We start from the raw sequence: 24,240 nt of genomic DNA, 5'->3' as shown, positions 1-24,240 counted from the left end.
TTAACTGGGCAAAAAAGGGTGTAAAGAACTTTCCAAAGAAATAGAATAACAGAGATAAAGTTCTAAGGCAGGAGGGAGAAACTTGTGTAAGCTTTGAACGGCTAGTGGGGCTACAGCAAAAAGATTGAGCAATAAGAGCTCATAGAGCATGTGTATCAATTAGGATAGGCTAGGTTATGCTGAATAACAAATGATTCCAAAAATCTCGATGGCCCGCAATAAGGCTTATTTATCTCTCATGCTACATACTACCACAACTCTGGTCCATGTCATCTTCACTCTGAACTCGGGCTGACAGAGTGGTCTCTATCTGCAACATAGCCATTGTCATGGCAGAAGGAAAACAAAAGTGGTAAATTCCTACTGGTTCTTAAAGTGTGTGCTCACATTTCACTTTCACTTTTTAAAAAAAAAAGATTTTATTTATTTGTTTGTCAGAGAGAGAGAGAGCGAGAAAGCGCACACAAAGCAGGGAGAGTGGCAGGCAAAGAGGGCAGAGGGAATAGCAGACTCCCTGCTGAGCAGGGAGCCCAAGTAGGACTCTACCCCAGGACCCTGGGATCATGACCTGAGCCAAAGGCAGACGTTTAACCGACTGAGCCACCCAGGTGCCCCTGGGCACTTATATTTCTCTGTATACAATTTTGTTCTCCTGCTAGCCTTAAAGTCACTAGAAAGGGTCCATGTATCTCATATGGCCTATGACAGTATCTCTTGTGAGTGGGATAGTGTGTGTGTGTGTGTGTGTGTGTGTGTGTGTTTCTGTATGTATTACAGAAATATTTTAGGATAACCATCAGCTAGGGACTCCCCTGTCTCTCAGAAAATTAGATAAACTTGTTTCATAGCCTCTAAAGTTGGGCCTCTATTTCCCCAGTCCAATTTTTGGGACTCTGATGGGTTATTTACACATGGTTGCCTGCTTCTCTCACCCTCTAAAATACTCCCACAGCACTGCCCCCACTGCCTGTGTCCCTTGGTTCTGCCTATATTGATATGGACCTGAAGCTCAACCCATGACCATTTACCCAGTGCCAAGTGTCATTGAGCATTTGTGAATTCATTATCTTGGTACCAAAGATTTAAGAGGGGTCATACTATAGGATGTGATGCCTTTCACCTTGACCCTGGGTCTACCTCTTTTTTTTCCACCCTCAACAGATTAACAGGAAAATCCTGCTCCTTTCCTAGGCTGTTACAGTTTCAGGTTCTTCTGATTCTTAACTGTTATTACAAATAAGATTGTTTGAAAATTTCTCCCCAAAATATACATGTTCTCCTGAAAAAGATACCAGAAAATACCATTTTCCTAGCTTGGTAAACCTAATCACCAAATGAATGGTAACATTTTATGTTTTATGTATTTGAAGTAATGAAAAAGAAAATAAGTTTTAACAACCACTGGGAAGTTAAACTTTTTATGTTAACCCTCAGGATCCATTTATACTCTTAAAAATTATCAGACTCTGGGGCACCTGGGTGCTCAGTCAGTTAAAGGTCTGCCTTCAGCTCTGATCATGATCTCAGGGTGCTGGGTTCAAGCCCTGCCTTGGGCTCCCTGCTCAGCGGGGAGCCTGCTTCTGCCTCTCCCTCTGCCCCTCCTCACCCCCCAACTTGTGTTCTCTTTCTCTCTCTCTCAAATAAATAAAATCCTTAAAAAAATTATCAGACTCCGAAGAGATTTTATTTTTATGGGTTGTGTCTTCTGATGTTTACTGTATTAAAAGTTAAAAGTGAAGAATGTTTGTTTTTATTTTTTATTGTTATGTTAATCACCATACATTACATCATTAGTTTGTGTAAAAGTGAAGAATTTTTAAAATACATAATATACAAGCTCATATTTCATTGTGAGAACCTCATCCCATGTCATACAACCTCTACCTTATACATGTGGGAGAGTAAGAGTGAAAAGGCAAGTAACATTTTAATACGATGAAAACGGATTTGATTTTGCAGATCCCCTGATCCTCTGATGATTCTGGATTAGTAAAGTTTCTCTACATGTGAATATACAAATGTGATCTCTGTGCTTCCAGAGTTTAAGATCTATGACCTTGCCAAAATAATTACAAGATTTTGGGCTTTATTTGAAACATTGGTGTGGTACATGAGAAATTTCAACTGTCCTTGTCAAAATGAAAAAAGAATATAATATGAAAAAGTTTATGTAAAAACTGACTGTTTTACTATTAGTGCTTCCTTTAGAGGAAAACTCTTTTGCAAGTGTAAAATGGTAATACAAATTCATAGGTACAAAGAAGTTAACATTGGTCATATCCTACATTTTGAAGGGTTTGTCCCTGGTGGACAACAGGGAGGTAGCTTTTCCTACCGTCATTTCTTAAGCACCCAGCTATTATTCAATAATGTGTATCTACTATTTGAATTAGTGTAAAGCTAAACTTTTGTGAAGAGGCTCCAAACACATCATGTAGAGAACACTGAAATTTGTTATTCTGTCAAACATGAGGATTGCACAAGGTAAGTAATCCAAGTTATCAGCCTGGCTCTGTCTTGTGGAGCCATCCAAGGATCCAGGTTCCTTCTATCCTACTGTGCTACTGTCTGCTATGGCATTATGCTCCACTGTGTGGTTCCAGCTGGGTCAAGGAACTCCATGATCTACCTTTATGAAAGAAAAAGAGAGCATAGGGGATCTAGTGTCCTATGTCTTAAGGTCCAGGCGCAAAATTACTACACATGATTTCTGCTCCCATTCCATTATGAAAATGTCCTCATTTGACCACATCTAGCTTCAAGTGAGACTGAGAAATGTGCTTTCTAACTAGTCATGGCCCCAACCACAATTCATTTACTGAACCAGAAGGGCAGGGTGGACACTGATGCACAATTCCCAGGTTCCATCACATAGAATTTTTAGCCAATGAGTTTTGCAATCAGCAAAATGTTCCACTTCTCAAACTTCAAAATGCAAGCTCCAAATCTCTAACTATCAGATTCTCTAGGTCCTAGGTAAATACATTCATTGTGTCCATTTAAAAAAAAAAAAAAAAAGACCATAAGTGTTTACCACTCATAGCAAGTGTTCCTATGTTTAAATAATTGCTGTCTTAGAATATTCCCTGTAAGCTTTCTTAGAACTCAACCACCATTCTCTGAGAAGCCAAAGCCTCATAGTGAGCCATATGTAGGTGTTCTGGTCAACAGTCCCACCTTGGTGCCCAGGCACCAAGACAGGTGAGTGAAGAAGCAAGCCATCTTGGTAACAGACCTTCCATTCTCAGCCATTCTAGCCCCCATCTGTTCAAGTCACCAGCTGTTGGAATCATCCTTTTTGAGGCCATAGACATCATGAAGGAAACAAACAATCCCTGCTTTGCCCTTTCCAAATTCCTGAACCAAATCTGTGAGCATAATAAAATGGTTTGTTTGTTTTAGGGAAAGGGGAAGCAATAGATATACATGCCAATAGAAAATTGGAACATGCATTCCAAACTGGATATATAGATAAGCCCTTTTCCCAAACTTGCTATTAATAGATTTTTCTGAAATATTTAATTGAAATTCTCGAAACTGATCAATTAAAAGCAAAGTTTAGCTTTTCTAATTCATACACTCATTTGACAATATTTATGGAGTACCTATAGATTGCTGGGATTATATCTGGGAACCACACACCTTAGGACCCAGTTATATTCACCCTTTTGTTTCCCAAGTATATTTGAAGCATCTTGAGTGAAAAAAAAAATATCAGACTTCTGTAATCTCCACAGCATTTAGTATATGTAAAACCCATTACAGGTAGAAAGTACTTGATGAGAACTTATTTGATTGATAATTTTAAATTTATAGTAGAAGTGTATATATGTACCCATTCTTCATATTCATATTTTATTCAGGTATTCAGTTTATTCAGGTATGGCTGAAAACATGTGTATTTTCTAATTAAGAATAAGAACTGCTAGTTATAAGTACTTATAAAATATAAAGATGGCTTTAAAATATGTCACTTTATAATGATTCTTATGAAGGGTTTCCTATTAAAGATGCTATTTTGGAAAAGAGTATTACGGTCATTTGCATATTTATTTTTATATGCTGGTAATTCACATGATCTGTGTATTGCTTTTACAGTTTAACTGTAAGCCTCTCACCAAATGAAATTTTATTTTTAAAGTATCTTATCACCACACACACATACACAAGCAGTTTGAATGGTGTAAAATATAAGATTCACATTTCAATTGCTTTAGTGTGTTGCCTATCACAACGAGAGCTTCCTAAAGTTCTTCGTTATTAGAGCAAAACGTGGATGATTCAAATACCATGCTTCAGCTGCCTTCATCATTTGAATGAGATAAATTCTCAGCAAGATGCATTCAAGAAACTAGGGTTCAAACTGTGTTATCCTGCTATAAAGCAATCTGCTAAACATTTCTGAAGCAATTTAGACAGCTGTGACTTAGTGGCAAACAATGTGGACACTTAATCTATTGACTTGAAATTGGGGCTGCAGAGAATTTATTCAAGAGCTTTCTCATGAGTTCATTTTCTACGTAGAAAAATGCTTCCTGTTTTTTACATGCTAAGAATGGGAAGCTAAAAACTATATTAAAACAAGGAATGAAAATCACTGACCTTACAAATTAATTTTTATTAAAGGCTATAGTATTGTAGGTATAATGATATTATTTCACCTATTGTAGGTATAAAGAAATTTTAAGGGCTTTTACTCAAAAGACTATGACATGCTTTTAAGTTTGTCCTGTGTTTTATTTATCTTAATATAAATTCTTCATGGATATTGGTAAATGGCTTGCCTATATTATCAACATCTTTTTATTTCACTGTTATGCTGACAAAATCTGTATTTGGAGTAAATAATTATTTGCCTAAGAAATGCATGCCTTCCTGATTTGAAACACATTTCAAAAAAAATTATTTGTACTGAGACAGTTAATAAAATACGTTACATTTATCAACTATACAATAAACTTTGATACTGAGCAAACCATATTAAAATTTGAAATTCACTATGAATAATATAGTCATCAATATGTGAATAAAGACAAAGAAATATAGAACATAGACAATTATCAAAATAAGGGAAAATTAAACTCTCATTTAAAATTTTTTTAGTCAGGGGCACCTGGCTGGCTCAGTTGGTTAAGTGTCTGCCTTCAGCTCAGGTCATGATCCCAGGGTCCTGGGATCGAGCCCCACATGGGGCTCCCTGCTCCACAGGGAACCTGCTTCTCCCTCTCCCTCTGTCTGCTACTCCCCTTGCTTGTATGCTGTCTCAAATAAATAAAATCTTTTTAAAAAAATAAAATTTTTTAGTAAAAAAAATTTTTTAGTAAAAAAAATTTTTTAGTAAAAAAAATTAAATTTTTTTAGTCAAAAAAATTCTTTTTGTCTGTTATTTTTAAAGATATCATTTACACTGTGACTAAAATATGTCAAAATTCACTGTCTAGACATCATTCGGGTATAACTGTACAATGTCAAAATTCAGTTATATTTGCTTCTAATAAAAAGTAGATAAGCTAGATTTTCTCGTTTTCAACTTCTTGGTTTGGCATTATGTGGATATAGTTAACAGAATAATAAAGCAAATAATTTCTTATGGTCTATTGATTATTTAACAGATTTTTATTATCTCACATTTTTCCTTTTAAACTTTTTTTTTAAAGATTTATTTATTTATTCATGAGAGACAGAGGCAGAGGGAGAAGCAGGCTCCTCAAGGAGCAGGGAGCCCAATGTGGGACTCAATCCCAGGACCCTGGGATCATGATCTGAGCAGAAGGCAGATGCTTAACTGACCGAGCCACCCAGGCACTCTGCTTTTAAACTTTCTAAAACCATTACCCTTCTAACACGTTTTTCCCCCTCTCACTGGTTCCTGATATAGACTAGCAGTTCTAGTAATGGCAACTCTGAATGAATCATTTTTCACTGGCACCTGTTTACTTGCCCTAGCTACCAAGTGAAAGGTGATTTCAGTTTGGACCTTCTATCACTTAAATGCTCTAAGAATTTAAATTCCTTAGCTATAATGGTACACTCAACTCATTTGTTTTTCTTTGAAAGGTAAATGAGGCCAGAAGCTATAAAGACTTGTATGAAAAGCAGAGCTAACTCAGGGCGTTAAAGATTTGATTTGTTATCTGTATGCAGTTCATACAGGACATCCTTTTGACTAAGGCAGCGTTAATGGATGAAAGGTAGGACATTCCTGGGAAAGATTTTAAGTGTGACAGTCAGGATTTTCTACATATTCATTACCTCTACACTTGCTGTGATATTGATGTGGTCTCTTTGATGGAGATAGCTTGTTGACAAATAGTAGTTAAGTTTTTAAGTGGCAAAATATGTTTTTCAATATACTATCATTTTTTCCCCTGACATAGGCCCCCTAGCCTCCCCTACTTACCTCTTTCTTTACCCCATATGGTTAGAAATTACTTGAAATGGGTTGGTGAAGTAAGACATGTAGAATATGGGTAATATCCCACAGCTATAGCTTCTATTCATTTCAGGGTTTGGATTTATTTTCTTGATATATATACTTGTAAAAAAAAATCTATAATTCTAAGGTGATTTGTACCTAACCCAACCAAGAAAACAACCTTAAAATTTTCAAAAGAAAAAATATCCCTATTTTCCCTCTAAATTAGTCTTAAAAATCTTCCTTGTCTCAAATCTATATATTTTTTTCAGTCAAATGTGTTAGTTCTCCACTCTCAACTTTAAAAATAGAATAGCTATCTGATTTTTACATTGAACAATTGAAAAAAGAGAATTTTCAAATACATGTATATATTAGAATTAGATTAATTGGATGACTTATTCAACTCTGTCCAGCAATTGTCCATCTGTTTACATGTAATCCAAATTCAGTTTTCTTAAATATCAAGGGAGTACGTTAGGGCCCCATTTGCTTCTTCATTTGAGTTATCTTGTGGATCTGATCAACATGATGAGCCAAGGTTCAGAAAAGAAAGTTCATTTCCACTTCCAACAGGCAGAGTTTAAGGTTTGAGCTCTAGCTTTAGTTCAAATTGCCCCTGCAATTCTACTATTGTTGCATTTACCTGACTGTGTCGCGCTATCTTGTACTTCTTTGTCTGACCTTATTGGCGCCTGTTTAACTGATCCACAAAGAGTAAAACAGTCAAGAACAAAGAAGCAAAGAGGATGAAGCTACAGTAGAATTTAGGATTTAAAATAAACACACATTCAATTTTACCTCCCTCCAGGGGACCTATAGCAGCTCTAAGTTAGGCTCCCTGAGACTGAAGTGAAGATTTTCTTTCTGCCTACCTGTTTGCTTTGGCCACTATACTTATTGGACCCACATCACATTTGACAACACATGATTTGTATGTGTGTATATTTGCATGGGTCAAATACATTTTTATGTCAACAGTAATGATAATATTTTTATTATAACAGTAAGCATTTATGCAAGTACTATTCTAAATGTTTTATATTTATCCTCCCAACAACCCAATAAAATACTCCTAGTACTTACGTTTTAGAGGTGAGGAAACAAACTCAGAGGGGTTAAATGAACTGCCCAAGCCTTCAAATCTGTAAGAGACAGAATGGATCCAAAGCTGTCTGGCTCCAGAGCCTAATGCTCTCTTAACACAAACATTGACTGATATAGCTAAGAATATTAAAATCCATTTATTAATGGGTTGAGGCAGAACACATGTACAGGAGCCAAACAAGAAGAAGGAGGCAGTTCCTAGGAAAATATGATTTGGGACACCATTATATTAATTCTAGGTTTTCTGTCATGCCCTCAGCTAGAGTGGACACTACATTGAATACCTTCCTCTAGGTTATTTTCTTTTCCCTGTTACACCCACTCATAGTAGTCATTCAAAATTTTTTGGTTGACTCATTGTCTAGTAAGGCCTGGGACCTTTGGGAGCTATAAGACAACAAATAAGGAATAAGTCAAGTACCTTACTTTTTGACCTCTGACCCAGTGGTCCAGTCTCAGGGCTCAGTTTCAGACAGACGAGGCCATACTTTCAAGACTTACCTAATATTTATTGACTACATATTCCTTTATAGTCATAAAATTTTCCTCTTTGATAAAATGCAGCAAAACTCTTTTGTATAAATGACTTTTTTGGGATAAGATTACAGCCTGTTTTACAGAGGATAAGACTTCCTCTAGGGATATATTTTATTCAATCCCTAGTCTATTCAAATCTATGTAATAGATAGAATGTAGTATTTTATAGTAAAATTGCTCAAAAGAGCTAGGAGACCATTGTGACCCTTTTATCCCTACCTTTTCATTTCAAACCATTTTCATAGGCAGGAATACCATGTGTATATTCTACTGGTATGTAAAGGACATATGAAGAGCTTATTTTCAATGTACTACTTTTGAAATAGACTCTTTATTACTATGGTATTTTTCCTAATCACTTATTTCTAATTATATTCACAAGTCATTAATAATGACATCTTATTTCCTTATTCAGTTAAGCATTTGCATAATGTTTTTTATACAATTAAACATTAGCATAGGTATTTTGGATTATACAGTGTAGTAAATTCTTTAAACATTGTACTTGAAAGGGAATATTTCATTTGTCTAACTTAAAACTATAAAATTAAGAAAATTCAGCAATGATCTTGAAATTCCTTTAAAAACATATTACAAAATAGATTTAAGGAAAAATGTTATGTGAAGGTCACCTATTCATTCAGTATTGGCTGGAAATTTTTTTTAAAGATTATTTATTTATTTGCCAGGGAGAGAGAGAGAGAGAAGCAGGCTCCCCGCTGAGCAAGGAGCCCAATGCGGGGCTCCATCCCAGGACCCTGGGATCATGACCTAAGCCAAAGGCAGATGCTCAACCAACTGAGCCACCTACGCGTCCCTGGCTGGAAATCTTAAATTTTATTGTACCTGACACTAGATTTAGCTTACGACACTAGTTAGGAGCAAGTTTCTGGTATTCAAATATTCTTACTCTGTATATTTCATTTCTTTACTAAATTAACCTAATTTTGAAATTCAAATTCAAACCAAGGACCCCTGGTATCTAGGCAAAATGATCACAATTCTAAGTTCTAAGCAATAATTTAATATCTTCATCCTACCTACTTATGGTTAGCACAATATCTTTGGCCCTTAGCATCTCCCTCAGCGATCTTACCTACTTTTCCAGCTTCTAATAACATCGCTGAGAGATAACTCCCAATCTAGAATTCTAGACTGACCTCTCTCATTAATGTCAGCCCCATACCTCCTATTTCCTACTGAATATTTTGAATATTTCAGGTTCACCTCAAACTCAAATTATCTAGAACTGACAACATCACTTTTCCCCTTAAACTAGTCTCCCTTTCAGGTTTTCTTACTTCTACGAAGATCATCTTCATTCTTTTGGTTATCCAGGCCTAAAATAATTAAGTGATTTTTTTATTCCTACCTCTCTTCTCCCTTCCCACTTCACCCATTGTCCATTGCCAAGGTTTGTCTGTTTCTTGCTTCATTAGTGTTTCTTACATCCATCCCTTATTTTTTCTACTGTCGCTTCCCTTGTCAAGGTCCCCAATATATCTCAAAGGCTCATATCTCATATTTACTATTCTTCTAAATCATACGATATTTGGATCAGCTATTCCTACAAAATCCACTGCATACTTTTCTTCTGCTTACTGTTGATAACACTAGCATCAGATTCTCTGGATTCTCTCCAGTGCACTTTTTTTCTTAGTTGGTTTTCCTTTTTTCCATCATTAGGGCTAGCAGCTATACCTGAATGCCCAGATTCCTTCTGTTTTTTCTATCCATTAAATCTTGTAGCAGAGCCCCCATCTCTGGCACTACCATCTCTCATTTGGAATTCTCACCTAGCCCTAGATCCCCTGTGTTTACAGCTTGCTCCTTTTGAATTACTGGAGGAGTGAGCTGTGGTCTCAAAGGTAGATTATTCTCTCCCTCTCTCTCTCTCTCCTCACCCACAACTCCCTTTCCAAACCCAACTTCAATCTTCTCTTCCTAATCATAAAGTGGGACTTTCTTTCCCAAGAGCCTACTGACATATACTAAAGTTCACAAGGGGCCCCACTTGGCCAACACACTAACCTCATTTGGCACTTAATGTGAATTGTGAAACAATTTGCATGTTTAGTGATGACAATTGGTTTCTACTCCCTATCCCACTGAGAGCTTTACCATAACATCTATCTGCTTCGGGGTTACACTTTCAATACTCTGCTGCCGCTACATGTAAAGGATGAAGTTCAAATATGTGGCACATTCATAAATATATGAATACATATTCATAAATAGGCTTCAAATTATGTGAATTAACCAGTAATTCTGACCCTTTTCCTCCCCATTCAATAAAGCATACAAGAATGCAAGAGAGAATGATGTTGTCATAGCAATGACCTTAAATCTTCTCTAAAAAAAGAAAGAGTACTATTAGCAAACTTTAAGAGCACATCTATACCCGAGAAATTACTTGCAATATACCACATATCCTTCACAAAAGGTAGATACACCATTGTCCCATGATCCTGAAGTAGAGAACATTGCCTTTAGTGGGTCAAGTTATTATTATTTTTTTTTTCCTCTAAAAGCTTTACAAGAAAGGAGCGGTTAGACTTCTTGCCTAAGCTCAGTAGGGATATATTTAAGTAGAGGTCCCTCTCTCTTTTGATCAGAGACCATAGTCTCAAAGCCTACAGGGGCTAAGTGGTTTATGTATAGGAGTGAAGTGGGCAGGACTTAAGGAAAACAACACTGTGAACTTGAGGATTAATGACACCTGGCACAGGACACGTGTCTGGGAGATACTAAGGAACGATGGGGACTACAGAAAATGGTACTTTTGCCCATCTAAAAAATGCAGTTGCTACAAGAGGATGGAAGTCCTTGTTAAGGATTGCAGAGCAGAAAGACAGAAGGAACCTGGATCCCTGAGGACCATGGAGCCACCACACCAATGCAGGACAGCCTACCTCTGCACATAGCATAGCGCTAAGTCCAGGGAAGTAATAGCTGTGGGCGGACGAGACCCAGGGAGCAGCAAGCCTCTCTCATCTCTCAGGTCTTGCTTTCCTCTGCTTCTCTGTGTTAGCTTTGGTATCTCCTAGATTGGTTCTTTCCACATGATGGGAAAAATGGCATCAGCAACTTCTCATTTGGCATTTAACATGAATAGTGAAATCATGTACAGGCTTCAGGCCCCACCCTTAGATCCTGCGATCCAAAAGTAACATAGTGATACTCCTCCCCTTCTAACTCCTGCAGAAAACTTCTGAGGAGGCTTTTGATTGGTCTAGGGTAGTTACATGTCCATTCCTGACGCACTCTGATTGGCCCTTTCAGACCAAGGGAGTGGGGGAGGAATTGCCTGAAGGAACTAGGAGAAGGCAGATACAAACTATAGTTCCCGTCGTCCGTTGCATCTCCTGTATTGTAATCATCTTTTTAGTTCTGTCTCTTTTACTTTGTAAGGGCCTTGAAGGCAAAAACCGCGCCTTATTAATTTTGTACCCACCTAGCCAAAAACAGCACTTGGCATATAGTAAACCTTAAGTAGATATTTGCTAATGAAAGAAATGAATAAACAAAGCCAGTCAAAGAATTTCAAGAACTCATGACAATACTCAGAGCAATAGGTATAACCTACCAGCAATAAGTGGCATTCTGACCACTAAGCCAGCCTTCGTTTTGGGAATTTTAGACAGTTGTGGTGGGGCAGGAACTTACTGCAATGTGGCCAGTTCGTGCTGAATAAACCTACGATTGGCATATAAGCTTGTGTGCATAACAAGCAATTTTTTTTTAGCAGGAAGTTCCTGAAAAGTCTCTCATAATTTGTCGTTTAATCTTGTTAAGATTTTCAAAAAGTCATATCTCAAAATGTATTGCAGGGTGATGGGAATGTAAACCACTGTGAGAAATCAGTTTGCCCCCAATGATAACAGGTAATTTAAATTCAGAATGGCTGGAGAACTGTGAGATCATTTCACAGACAAGTCTCAGTTTTATCAACCCTTTTCCAAGCACAAGCTTGGGTGGGACAACACAATTTAATAGGAAAATTGTGCCAAGAAAAGATAAAAAGAAAAACGAACATGAATCAAGTTCAAAACTGAGTTGTTTGGAAATAGTTTAAAGATAGCATGTGAGGGAGACTATGGGGTAAGAATTGCTGTATTCAGGTTTAAGGGTGTATAGGGATAGGAAACATTCAGTAGAGTACTGGTCACAGGATCAGTTTTGATAAAAGCTAGTATTAAGGCAATCAATGTTAAACTTGGGGAAGAAATCATTTGTTCAAAAGGTAAGCAGAACCTGCTTTACCTTGCTGTGGAAAGTATAGAGGTAAAACACGTGAAAGGTCTGCTTTAAAGAAATTCATTTTAGGTGGCGCCTGGCTGGCTCAATTGGAAGAGCATGCAACTCTTGATCTTGGGGCTGTGAGTTTGAGCCCCACTTTGAGGGAAGAGATTACTAAAAATATAAATAAACCTTAAAGAAATTCATATTACACTCAAATTTTGAGTCATATCACTATTCTGTGGTATATAAGCTATCCCTGCATTTGTTAAACTACTGTACTCTCTGACTCAATTGTCAAGTATTTGGTCTACTTCAAATATTTAAAAAGTTAAGATGCACTGAGCTTATTCACATACTGGATGTTATCCAGATCTTATGTGGTGTTATAAAGGGCAACAGTCTCATATTGTATTTGTCTTAATATTCTCAGCCCCTCCCACAGTAGACATTCAATACATGCTTATTGAATGAAAGATTTCTTAACTTCTACAGTGCTTTACAATTTTCAAAGAAGTTTCACACACATGATTTTATATAATCATATAGTAACTCTTTGAGGTGTTTATAATACATTTTTTTTGGATGAGAAAATGGATTCAAAAGAAGAAAATAGCTTCCTGAGTCACAAAGATGTTGAATCCAAATCTTCCTTCTGGTTTAGTTTAGTCATAATATCTCCTTCCAATGAATAAAGTATATTTTAAATCACGACATAGCCAGAGACATCCAGACGTGTAGGGGATATCTAGTGTTCGTCTGTTCAGCACCACTCTTCCTTAGGGAACTGACGGCTGTCATTCACACTATTCTACCCTTCTGGGCAGTCGGGTAGGAAAATGATCCATTTTCAGTCAATAATAGTACTCTGATGGAATCGTTTGGCTGAAGTGAGGCTATGATCCAAGCTATGTCAACCTGAGTCCTGCTCCAGGATTTTTCAATTCAGAGGTGAAAAGGGTTATTGTCCATGGAAATCACAGAGTCTGAATGACATGAAGGTGGGTCTGCTTTGGCCTTGGGGAAAGGCAAGTTGGAGTTGGACAAAATGAAGAAAGCTGACTATGTAATGGAGTGGGATAAAGCCCCTGGACTGGTCATGCCTAAAGGGTCAGCTCTGTCCTAGATATGTTGAACCACATGAAATTGCCATCTTTGGTTTAATATCATTTTCATTTGGCTCAACCTAATATACAAGTGAAAAGACAACACATCAATCTTATCCAGAATCTTATGTTTCCAGCCCAACTCTGTTCTCGTGATAAATGGGAAGGCCTAGAAATTTCAAAGAACTTGCTCAAAGTTCATAGTAATGCCTAATAATGCAAATTTTCTGAATTTTAGTCCAGGATCCTTTCCATTAAGTATAATAATCCACAATTTTAAATTAGTCATTTTCAAAATTTGTAAACCAGTTGCTTCTCACTTTTTTGTTTTGTTTTAAACTTTTTATTTTTCCCTTGTTCAGCCTAGGGAAATAGGCTCTTATGACTCAAAGCAGGCAAATCTATTTGTTATAAACTTTTCCAGGAAAACGAATCTCTAGGTTTTGACTAAAACCATGAATTTTAAAACCAAAAGAAATAATCTGATTCAAGTTAAACACATGGTTGTTTTTAAGGGAAACTTCACATATTTAAAGTTCTGACTACTCTCGTCTTCCTTTTTATTAGATCTTCTGAAAGAACCTCTTAAACTTCAGTGTGTATAAGAAACACCAGGTGTTGCCTTTTTTTTTAAAGACTTTATTTATTTATTTGAGAGAGAAAGAGAGAGAGAGAGAGCGAGAGAGAGCACAAGTGGGAGGAGAGGGAGAAGCAGAATCCCTGCTCAGCAGGGAGCCCCATGTGGGGCTGGATCCCAGGACCCTGAGATCATGACCTGAGCCCAAGGCAGCTGCTTAACCGACTGAGCCACCCAGGCACCCCACCAAGTGTTGCTTTTGCAACATGCAGATTCCTGAGCCCCACATCACACACTGGATCCAGGTCACTGGGGGTGGGTCCCAGGCATCTTCATTCTAGTGAGCTTGCTGGATGTTCTTACACACGCTGAAGTGTAAGCAGTAGTACCTTAAATATTGCTATCCTCAGAGATTCTGTCACTAAGTCTGTTTCTCAACACTCAAAGGGGAGAGTGCTGAGAGCACATCTCTCAAAAATCACCATATTGTCACAGTTACCAGTGAGGCTGTGATGTATCACATAGGTGACCTGGGCTGGGAAGTGGTCAGGACCTGGCTTTCCACATGTCAGCCAACTAACTCACTAACTCCCATTAGTCAGGTGATCACCTAGGCGTATATCCTGCTCAAATCTTCCGCCTAATCAACACCATATTTCTAACAAACAACAAAGTACTTCTACCTAACACCCTACATATCTTAAAGCTCATTTTTATTGTTTTCCCCAAATCTGCTTTTCCCTTTGTATTATCCACTTCAGTTAGTGGCACCACAAGCCACCCACCTGATCAAGCCAGGACACTCGGAATTGTCCTCACTTCTGTGTTTTCCTAGTCATCTAACTCATCATTTAGTGTGTATTGAACCTACTTTTCAAACATCTCTCAGATTAGTTTTCTTCTCATAATCCTCACAGCCATTGCGTTAGGGTCCTCCTTTAGAGGTTTGTCATCTTTTCGGGGCTTTTGAAAAAGACTCCCTAAAAGGTTTTTGTCTCTAGTCTCATTTTTCCCGTAATCCATCTTTCACACTGCCATTGGAGGTACATTTCTTTTTTTTTCTTGAATAAAGATTTTATTTATTTATTTATTTATTTGAGAGAGAGAGAGAGAGAGAGAGAGAGCACATGAGAAGGGGGAGGGTCAGAGGGGGAAGCAGACTCCCTGCCAAGCAGGGAGCCCGATGCGGGACTCGATCCAGGGACTTCAGGATCATGACCTGAGCCGAAGGCAGTCGCTTAACCAACTGAGCCACCCAGGCGCCCTGGAGGTACATTTCTAAAATGCAAATCAGATTTTGGCACTCCTAAGTCTGCTCCCTATTACCTCCCAGATAAAGTCCAATCCGTTTGTATAACATACAAGGCCCTTTGCAATCTGGTTTAACTTTTCAGAGTAATAATCTCTTGCTCTTCCTGCCAAATCCCATGATTCAAATCTAATAGTTTTAGATTTCATTGAACTATTAAATATTGCATTATTTTCATCTTTTGAAAATGGCCCTAAAAATAATATCTTGTTAGTGTTTATTAACTGTAAAATTTGGGGCTTTCATAAAACATCTCAAAAACTATTAAAGTCTAACCAAACCAAGGACTCCCCATGAACATGAGCAAGAGTGTGTCACCATTATCTATGCAGAAAAGATAGGTTGATTTATCCTGTAATTTATCTATGTGCAAGGATCTGTTCTCAGCAGGATGCAAAAAGTGGCAGCATTTCTCTCTCTCTCTTTTTTTTTAAAGATTTTATGTATTTGTTAGAGAGAGAGGGAGAAGCAGACTCCCTGCTGATCAGAGAGCCCAATGTGGGACTTGATCCCAGGACCCTGGGATCATGACCCAAGCCAAAGGCAGATGCTTAACCGACTGAGCCACCCAGGCACCTGTGGCAGTGCTTCTCTACTGTCCCAGGTCAGGATTAACCTGATACTCTAAGCACATCTCCTGAAAAATTTGAAAAAGAAAATTGAAGGAAGAAAATATTACTTCCCTGTATTCAAGAGGGGAGCAGGAGTTTTGCTCAAACCCATACTGACTCAAGCCCCCGTACTATAGGTATTCTAGGTATTCTTTCTGTAATTACTCAACTGACCCTCCCACATGTATTTCCAATTTTGCAACCAGCCTTCCTTACTGTTATTGCTCTATACCACTAATATAGTGATCTTACAGGTCAAGAAATGATATAAGTAAAGTGGGAAAAGAATAAGACAGCCAATTTAGGAACAGTCAGTTTGCATTACAGATCTGTCTGCACATTTCCATGAGATTAAGTTCACTTTAAAACGATAGGAAGTAGTCATTAACATAAATGTAATAAATTGAAAAAAGTCTCAAGTAAGAAAAAAGCATATTACAAAAGAAAGAACATAGGATTATAGGAAAGGAAAAATATACTGGTGATACAAAAAACTGGGTAATCATCATCCTGGGAGTCTAGAAGGGGAAAAATAAAAATGTTGTACTGACCGAGGGCAGTTCAAGAGGCCATAGCTCAAATAATCCTGAGTACACCATCAAAGAAAAGCTATACTCTCTTTTTATTTTTAAATGGAGCATGGAATAATTCTTTAGGCTCTACTATACTCTTTAGCACTGCTATTGTCTTTCCCTACCGGTTCTTGGTGTTTTCTCTAAGAGGTTATATTAACCTTAAACTCATGTACCAGATCTCAAGCCTCTTTAAGTCAATTTGTCCCTCTCTACCAGCATCAGTTTGAAAATTGTAAAGGCTTGTTTTTCAGATGCTGGGTATCTCTTCTGTGCCTGTTCTCAGAGCTGGTTAAGAGGTAGGTTTGCATTTGATCCAACAAGGTCCTACCTTACTTCCAAGTTGCTTCTCCCTGTCTTCCCTTATGAAACACAGCAGACACCACAGACTAGTCCTGGATGGTTGCTGGGTATAATAAACACCCTGTGTCCCTCTTCCACTAAGCACTGTAAGATAAACATTCTAATTGTTCCCAGGCACTCACTATCTGAACTACAACGTCCTTTTGTTTGTATTCAGGAGTGAGGTGAATTATTTACTTCTCAGCTGTGGCTAGCTTAGCCACTAGTGTCTTCAAAAATACTCTGAGATCACTGAACTTGGCAGTATTCTTAGAATCAAGCAGCACAACAGAAAAACCTAATAAATTATACTTTCAGAACAGGAAATTTGACAACCTCATGTGGTAATCCATTTTAATGATTAATAAATCTGCTGTCTAAAAACATTGCCATTTATGGCATGACTTTTAAGTGACAATTTGAGCCTGTTTTATCTTGTCTTGTCATCAGTGTACATGGCCACTCTTGGCCACTGTCCTGTTATCATAGAGCCTTTCCTTTATCTTATCTGTAATTCCGTTTTCTATTTTTTTTTTAACTTTAGATGCTTCTTTATAGGTCTCATGTTACCTTAGGTTCTAAGATCTCTACTTTGCTCTTAAAGTTTTTGCTGTCCAAAAACTCACAAAAAAACAGGCTCTTGACCACAGAGAACAAACTGGTGGTTGCAGAGGGGAGGTGGGTAGGGGGATGGGTGAATAGATGAAGGAGATCAAGAATACACTAACCATGCTGAGCACTGAGTAATGTACAGAATTGTTGAATCACCATATTGTACATTTGAAACTGTATGTTAATTATACTGGAATTTAAAAAATATATTAAAAAACCTCTTCAGCAAAATGTCTTTGGGTGGAAAAAGAAGTAATGTATATTTTACATAGCTGATGTATCAACCAGTAAATATAGTGCCTGCCAGTGTGTAGACTAATGTCTACTAAACCTCAGAAAATTTTTGTATAAGAAGTTTTTGGTGGCAGGGAGAACACCATCAAGGGATTAACATGAATGGGAGCCAGGAATGGAACTGCAGTACCTAACACAGGATACCAAGAGTGGATGAGGAGTTTTTTTCAACAATAGAGGTCACGGTGAGAAAGGAAGGTCATTCACCAATAAGGTCCAGTTGTGAAGAGCAGGCACAAGTGTTCCACCCGGGGATATTTGTTGTTGTTGTTGTTTGTTTGTTTGTTATCTCCCTTGAGTATCTAATATAGTAAACAAACTTACAGATTTAGGTGTAGCTCCTTCATCTACTGAGTAGGAGACAGGACCAGGATAAAATGTGCCTTGCCCTTTATAGTTAAAACATTTGGAGGGTTGCTAAATTACTATTCTGTGGCATCAATCACTGTTTATTTGGGAATAGAGTGGATTAAAAAAAGTAGTGGCTGTCAGAATTGGCGGATGTCCTGGTAGAGGATCCACCAGCATTGAACACACAAGGAAACTGGCCTGATGGTTCTTCCATACCAGAAAGAAGTGCAGTGCTTTCTTGCTCATTTGTGGTCAGCTAACGATTCACTTTGACCCCACACAATTTGCTGGCCTCTATCTGTATAGCCACAGTTCCTTTCTGCCTTTTCTTTTTGATTGCCTAGTTTGTCCTTGCTGTTTGTATTGTACCTGCCCCCACTCAATACTGTGTTCTTTTTTTCCGACTCTTCTCCAGTTGTCCGAGGTCATTTTGAATTCTGATGCAGCCTTATGGATAATGGTTATTGATATTGCCTGAGAGGGTTGAGAACATAGCTTCTGTTCTCTCATCCAGGTCTACACTAGGCTCACAACAATTTACTTATGTATCAGCAAATATCAGTGAGAAAATCTAAAGGGGGGAATTTCACCCTCAATAGCAACAGATGACATGAAATACCTAGAAGCCAGCTTAAGAAAAACATGTAAGGCTCATGTAAACAAACATACACAGCTACTGAGCTATAAAATGATTTTTTGCACAGGTTTTGTAGCTGAGAAGGACTTAGCATTTGCCTGGAAGGAGTTATGGTGAGTGAGTGAAGTGAATGAATGCTTGGGTTCCTAATGCAGGGGTGGGAAGCCACAACACCGTGACTTTTTACTTCTAAATCCACAAAATCAAGGATATTCGGAGGGTATTGTGTCACCTGCAACCCAAATTACAATAGAAACACTAATTACAATGAGCCTTTGGTCAGGTTGCCCTGTTTCTTGTAGGCAATTGTTTCTAGTTTTATGAGAAAATATAGGCATTTTTGTTTAGAAATTAAAAAACAGGGGCGCCTGGGTGGCTCAGTTGGTTAAGTGTCGACTCTTGGCTTCAGCTCAGGTCATGATCTCAGGGTTGTGAGATCGAGCCCCACCTGGAGCCCAGGGCTCAGCTTGGAACCCTCCCTCTCCCTCCCCCTCTGCCCCCCTCCCTCCATTCATGCTCTCTCTCTCACTCTTAAATAAATAAATAAATAAATAAATAAATAAAATCTTAAAGAAATTAAAAAACATTATGAACTTAGTGAACAGAATATTCGGAATAAACCTTAGCTTCCATTTGATGTCACAGGTTCAAAAGAACAAAGGGAAGTCAGGAGCTTTCTCTAATCAAATCCTGGTCCTGCCATTTAACAGCTGTGTACTTGGGGTAAGTCTATCTATCTCTCTGAGCCTTAAATTACATACAACCTCAGCTATTTACTTTTCCAGGTTGTTGTGAATACATGAGAGAGGAAATCAAAGCATGGACTATACACTATTAAATGGAGCAGTGCTGTTTTAAGTTGAATTTGGGATTCAAAAGAGAAAGAGAAGTAATATAATTTTTTTGGAGTGGTGGTCTTAGGTCAAGTACTTCATCTGTTTTGTCTTCTTCAATATTCAAAACTATCTTATGAGGTGGTTATTATTATTCCCATTTTATACATGAGATATTAAAGCTCAGAGAAGTTAAGTAACTTGCTCTTCATAACCGTGATGAGAAAATGAGAGTTAAGTGGGCCGGGCATTTTCTTCATTTTAGGAGAGGTGAATCAAAGTCCAGAATTTGTCATGATCATCAACTGGGCAAAACTAAGATTTAAACATAATCTTTTTCACTGTCGGCTTATTGTTTTTTTTTAACTTTTTTAGATTTCTGGGTTTTTTTTGTTTTTTGTTTTTTTTGCATCAATAGAGGAAGCGTATGACTAGATATTTCTTGATGTTACAGAATTACTATTAGTTCAAAAATATGAGAGAGATATTATGGTTATTATTATTTTTTAAAGAGTTGTTATGGACTGAATGTTGGTGTCTCCCAAGATTCATATGTTGAAACCCCCTACCCATGTGATGCTATTAGGAGATGGGGGCTGTAGGAGATAATCAGGGTCAGATGAGGACATGAGGGTGGAGCCCTCCTGGATGGGATTGATGTCCTCAGAGCAGAAGAGAGCTTATTTCCTCTCTCTGCTCTCCGCCATGTGAGGACTCAATTGGAAGTCAGCAGTCTACAGCCTGGAGGTGGGCTCCCACCAGAACCTGACTGCTGGCACCCTCATCTCAGACTTCCAGCCTCCAGAATGGTGAGAAAGAAATTTCTGTTGCTTATAAGCTCCTCATTTTGTGGTATTTTGTTATAGCAGCCAAACTGATTTTAAAAAGCCCCCCCTTTTTTTTTTTGCATTTTTAAAAATTTTATTGTTATGTTAATCACCATACATTACATCATTAGTTTTTGATGTAGTGTTCCATGTTTCATTGTTTGCGTATAACACCCAGTGCTTTCTTTTAGATTTTATTTATTAGAGAGAGAGAGAGAGGACAAGCAGGGGGAGCTGCAGAGGGAGAGGGAGAAGCAGGTTCCCCACTGAGCAGGGAGCCCGATGCGAGACTCGATTCCAGGACCCTGGGATCATGACCTGAGCCGAAGGCAGACGCTTAGCCAACTGAACCACCCAGGTGCCCCAAGTTCTTTCTTTTAGTCCTTTCCTCCACCTTCTAGAACATTTACCAATGAATAGTTACAATTTCTGGAATTTGTTTTAAAAATTGCTTGGAGGTGAAGGGGATTGGTATGGGTTGGGGGTATAAATGAAACAAAGCTAGCATGAGTTAATAAATTATGAAGCTGGGTGATGAGATCTGATTCTAAGTCCCCTTGATTCCAAAGTCCATACACTATTTTATCAGGTGTGATCTCCAAACACCATCTATTACAATACCATATTTCTTGGGTCTCCTCTAAATGAAGTGAAGCAGTGATTTTGAAAACCACCTATTATGATGCACTCTTCTTGTCTTCTGCATTTTTGTTAACCCACTCTAAAGGAGTCAGGTCTTGGGAAATGAAATAGAAAGTGTATGTTTTCCCTTTGGGCAATATTTTATGATAGCTCAGGCCACTCTTTCTACTGACAGACATGGTCCAGATTCATGCAATGCTTCCTTTAGTTTGTTTGCAGAGATTTATCACCCCAGAGGAAGCATCTGAGTTGTTGCTGATGCTGTGTGGTTTAGTTGTCGGGACTGCAAGTGATTCCCAAAGTCTTCAAATAACACTATGGGGAACTACCTACTGTTGCCACCACACACATATTTTCTACTGAGCTTTCTATGGCTCCTCAAATCCACATTGGAAATTATCTGCTCACCCAGAAGTGGGGTTATCAGGAAGTTATTAAGGTTTAAGCTCCAGGGCTTACCACCTGTTGGGGCTGCTTCCAAGGCCCCAGCAATAGGTTAGTGTCATGAATTCAAAGAGTACTTTATTATGTTCCTACCAAGAAAACTTGAATTGCTCTGTCATCTTACTAGTTGGTTTATGATAAAAACTTGATGTTTTCCAAGTTTGACAACAGTCCTAGAAATGACATTGGGAATCGTGAGCAGTGAACATGAAAGAAAATTTCTAATCTATCAGTAATGAGAAAAACTTTGATCAAGTTTGTTGATCAAAGTAAGTCTGGAGCCCAGCTCTTTGCGGGGACACCTCCGATCTGTCACGTGTAACCCTAGCCAAGTTACTTAGCTTTTCTGCTCTTCAGTTTTTTTTTTTTTCCATGTGTGACCTGGTGGATAATAATAGCACCTAGCTCATGAGGTTGTCATGAGGATTAAGTGAAATAAAACTGCTTAGAACAATGCCTGGAAAATAACGGGTGCTCGTAAGTATTTGTTATTGTCATTCTCTTTCTCATTTGTTATCTCAGATCTGCTAAGGACTAAGAAACCAGATAATCAGGCTTATTCAAACTCTAAATAAGATAAAATTAAATGGTCTTTGGGTGAATGGCTCCCCAACTAGCCCACAAGGAAAGTGTTTGAGCATTAGCGCAGCTGTTCCGTTCAGGCAGGAAAAGCTGTAACGAGGCATCATTCTGGCAAGAGGGCTGCGCACCTGACTTGCTTCTTCTAATCAACAGAATCTTGACTCCTGTTATTGGTCTAGACAGAGAATTTTAATGTTATACGAAAGTATTCTTTATTTTTTAAACTAAAAGAAATTTAAGTTTTTATTTAAATTCCAGTTAGTTAACATACAGTGTTATATCAGTTTCAGGTGTACAATATAGTGATTGAACACTTCCATACAACACCAGGCGCTCATCTCAGCAAGTGCTCTCCTTAATCCCCATCACCTGTTTCACCCATCCCCCAATCCACCTCCCCTCTGGTAACCATCAGTTCGTTCTCTATAGTGAAGAGTCTGTTTCTTGGTTTGTCTCTCTCTCTCTTTTTCCCCCTTTCTCATTTGTTTTGTTTTTAGATTCCATATATGAGTGAGATCATACAGTATTTGTTTTTCGCTGACTCACTTATTTCACTTAGCATTATACTCTCTAGCTCCATCCATGTCATTGCAAATGGCAAGATTTCATTCTTTTTATGGCTGAGTAGTATTCCATTATTTATACATACAAACACAATATATATAAATATATATACACCACATCTTCTTTATTCATTCATCAATCCATGGACATTTGGGCTCTGTCACTAGTTTGGCTATTGTAAATAATGCTGCTAATAACCATAGGGGTTCATATATCCCTTTGAATTAGTGTTTTTGTGTTCTTTGGGTAAATATCCAGTAGCGCAATTGCTGGATCATAGGGTAGTTCTATTTTTAACATTTTTTTTTTGAGAGAGAGAGAGACAGAGCGAGAGAGCACATGAGCAGGGGTGGAAGGGGGGCAGAGGCAGAGGGAGAGAGAGAATCTTAAGCAGGCTCCATGCCCCCTGAGATCATGACCTGAGCTGAAATCAAGAGTTGGATGCTTAACTGATTGAACCACCCAGGTGCCCCAATTTTTAACTTTTTGAGGAACCTCCACACTGTTTTTTGCAGTGGCAAAAGTATTCTTTAATTCAAGTCTTTATAATGACAAAAAAATTAGACTAAAATCACTCAGCCTGAAACATGAACATGTAACTAACAAGTAGCTGTATTAAACACAATGAGGTTCAGAACAAACCTTAGTGTTCTGTGTGGTTCTGACGTGGATCTCTAGTATTCTATGTCTAGCATTGTTGACACCCATAGACAGTAGTGGATAAAGGGAAAGTGTCTGTCCCCATTTGGTTTTTTTTTTGGTTGTCAAATGATCCTTTATTGAAACATTTTCCTTTGTAGTTAACTAGCTGGGCATTCCACTGCACCACTGTTGATGTCATCTATGATGTCATGAGGGGTCAGCCATCAACATTGCAGCCCACAGACTGGGCAGTCCCGAGGATTTCTTTAATGGTTCCAGAGAGTTCTCTGGCTAAAGATCGGTGTCGCATCTGTTGGGCAATATTGACAATCTCGTCAAAAGTGATATTTCCACTGTGCTTAATGTTTTTCTGCTTCTTTCTGTCTCTTGGTGGTTCCTTGAGGGCTTTGATAATCAGGGCAGAGGCAGAAGGTACCACTTCAATCTGGGCCTGTCTGTTCTGAATGGTCAGTTTCACTAATCCTTAGACCCTTCTAATCACTGGTTGCCTTGGTGATGTCATCACCAACCTTTTTTGGAGACAGACTCAGCGGGCGGATCTTCGGAGCCAGGGCAGACGTGGCACCGACTTCGCCACCCGTGCACCTCAGATACACAACTTTGATCTCGTTGGGGTTGAACTTAGGCGGCATTGCAGAGGTGGCTGGTGTTGGATGAACCCGGATTCGGGATGACCGAAGAAAGTTGCACCTTTGCCTCCCAGAGCCGAAAGCCAAAATCCTCATTTGGTTTTGATTTCCTTCCTCCAACACCCTGGTTATCACAGTCCTCAACACTTGTTTCACTCATTCTAGCTATCGCTCTTTCTTGTTTTTCCAGAACAGACCCATGTAATGCTGAAATTTCCAGTGCACAGTCAGCCTCAGCCTAATTCTGAGACAAAGTTCTGTCCCTGAGATGAAAGTGAGTGTAGATTATGATGCCCATAATATGGGCATTATGATAACCTTAATAATCTCTTAATAAATATTTATTA

At 38.3% G+C, this 24,240-nt stretch overlaps 1 protein-coding gene across 1 annotated transcript; it reads right to left on the bottom strand.

Moving 5' to 3' along the window:
• Window positions 1–23,460: 23,460 nt before the first annotated feature.
• On the bottom strand, window positions 23,461–23,896 carry LOC113909811 (60S ribosomal protein L12-like). Its single transcript, XM_035726987.1, has 2 exons — window positions 23,787–23,896; window positions 23,461–23,698 (listed from the first exon to the last, which is right to left on the bottom strand). The coding sequence occupies exons 1-2, from the start codon at window positions 23,894–23,896 to the stop codon at window positions 23,461–23,463; spliced, it is 348 nt and encodes a 115-aa protein (XP_035582880.1).
• Between the last annotated feature and the right edge of the window lie 344 nt (window positions 23,897–24,240).

This window comes from Zalophus californianus, chromosome 4 (genome assembly GCF_009762305.2).
Source record: "Zalophus californianus isolate mZalCal1 chromosome 4, mZalCal1.pri.v2, whole genome shotgun sequence".
Taxonomy (NCBI): domain Eukaryota; kingdom Metazoa; phylum Chordata; class Mammalia; order Carnivora; family Otariidae; genus Zalophus; species Zalophus californianus.
Note: the sequence above shows the minus strand (reverse complement) of the source record. Positions and strands in the feature narration are given on the sequence as shown.

Excerpts from the sequence above, each read along its gene's own strand:
- LOC113909811 (XM_035726987.1), bottom strand. The coding sequence starts at position 23,896 with ATGCCGCCTAAGTTCAACCCCAACGAGATCAAAGTTGTGTATCTGAGG. Across the intron at positions 23,699-23,786 it reads AAGATCCGCCCGCTGAGTCT|ACAGGCCCAGATTGAAGTGG; the intron begins GTCTCCAAAAAA and ends CATTCAGAACAG.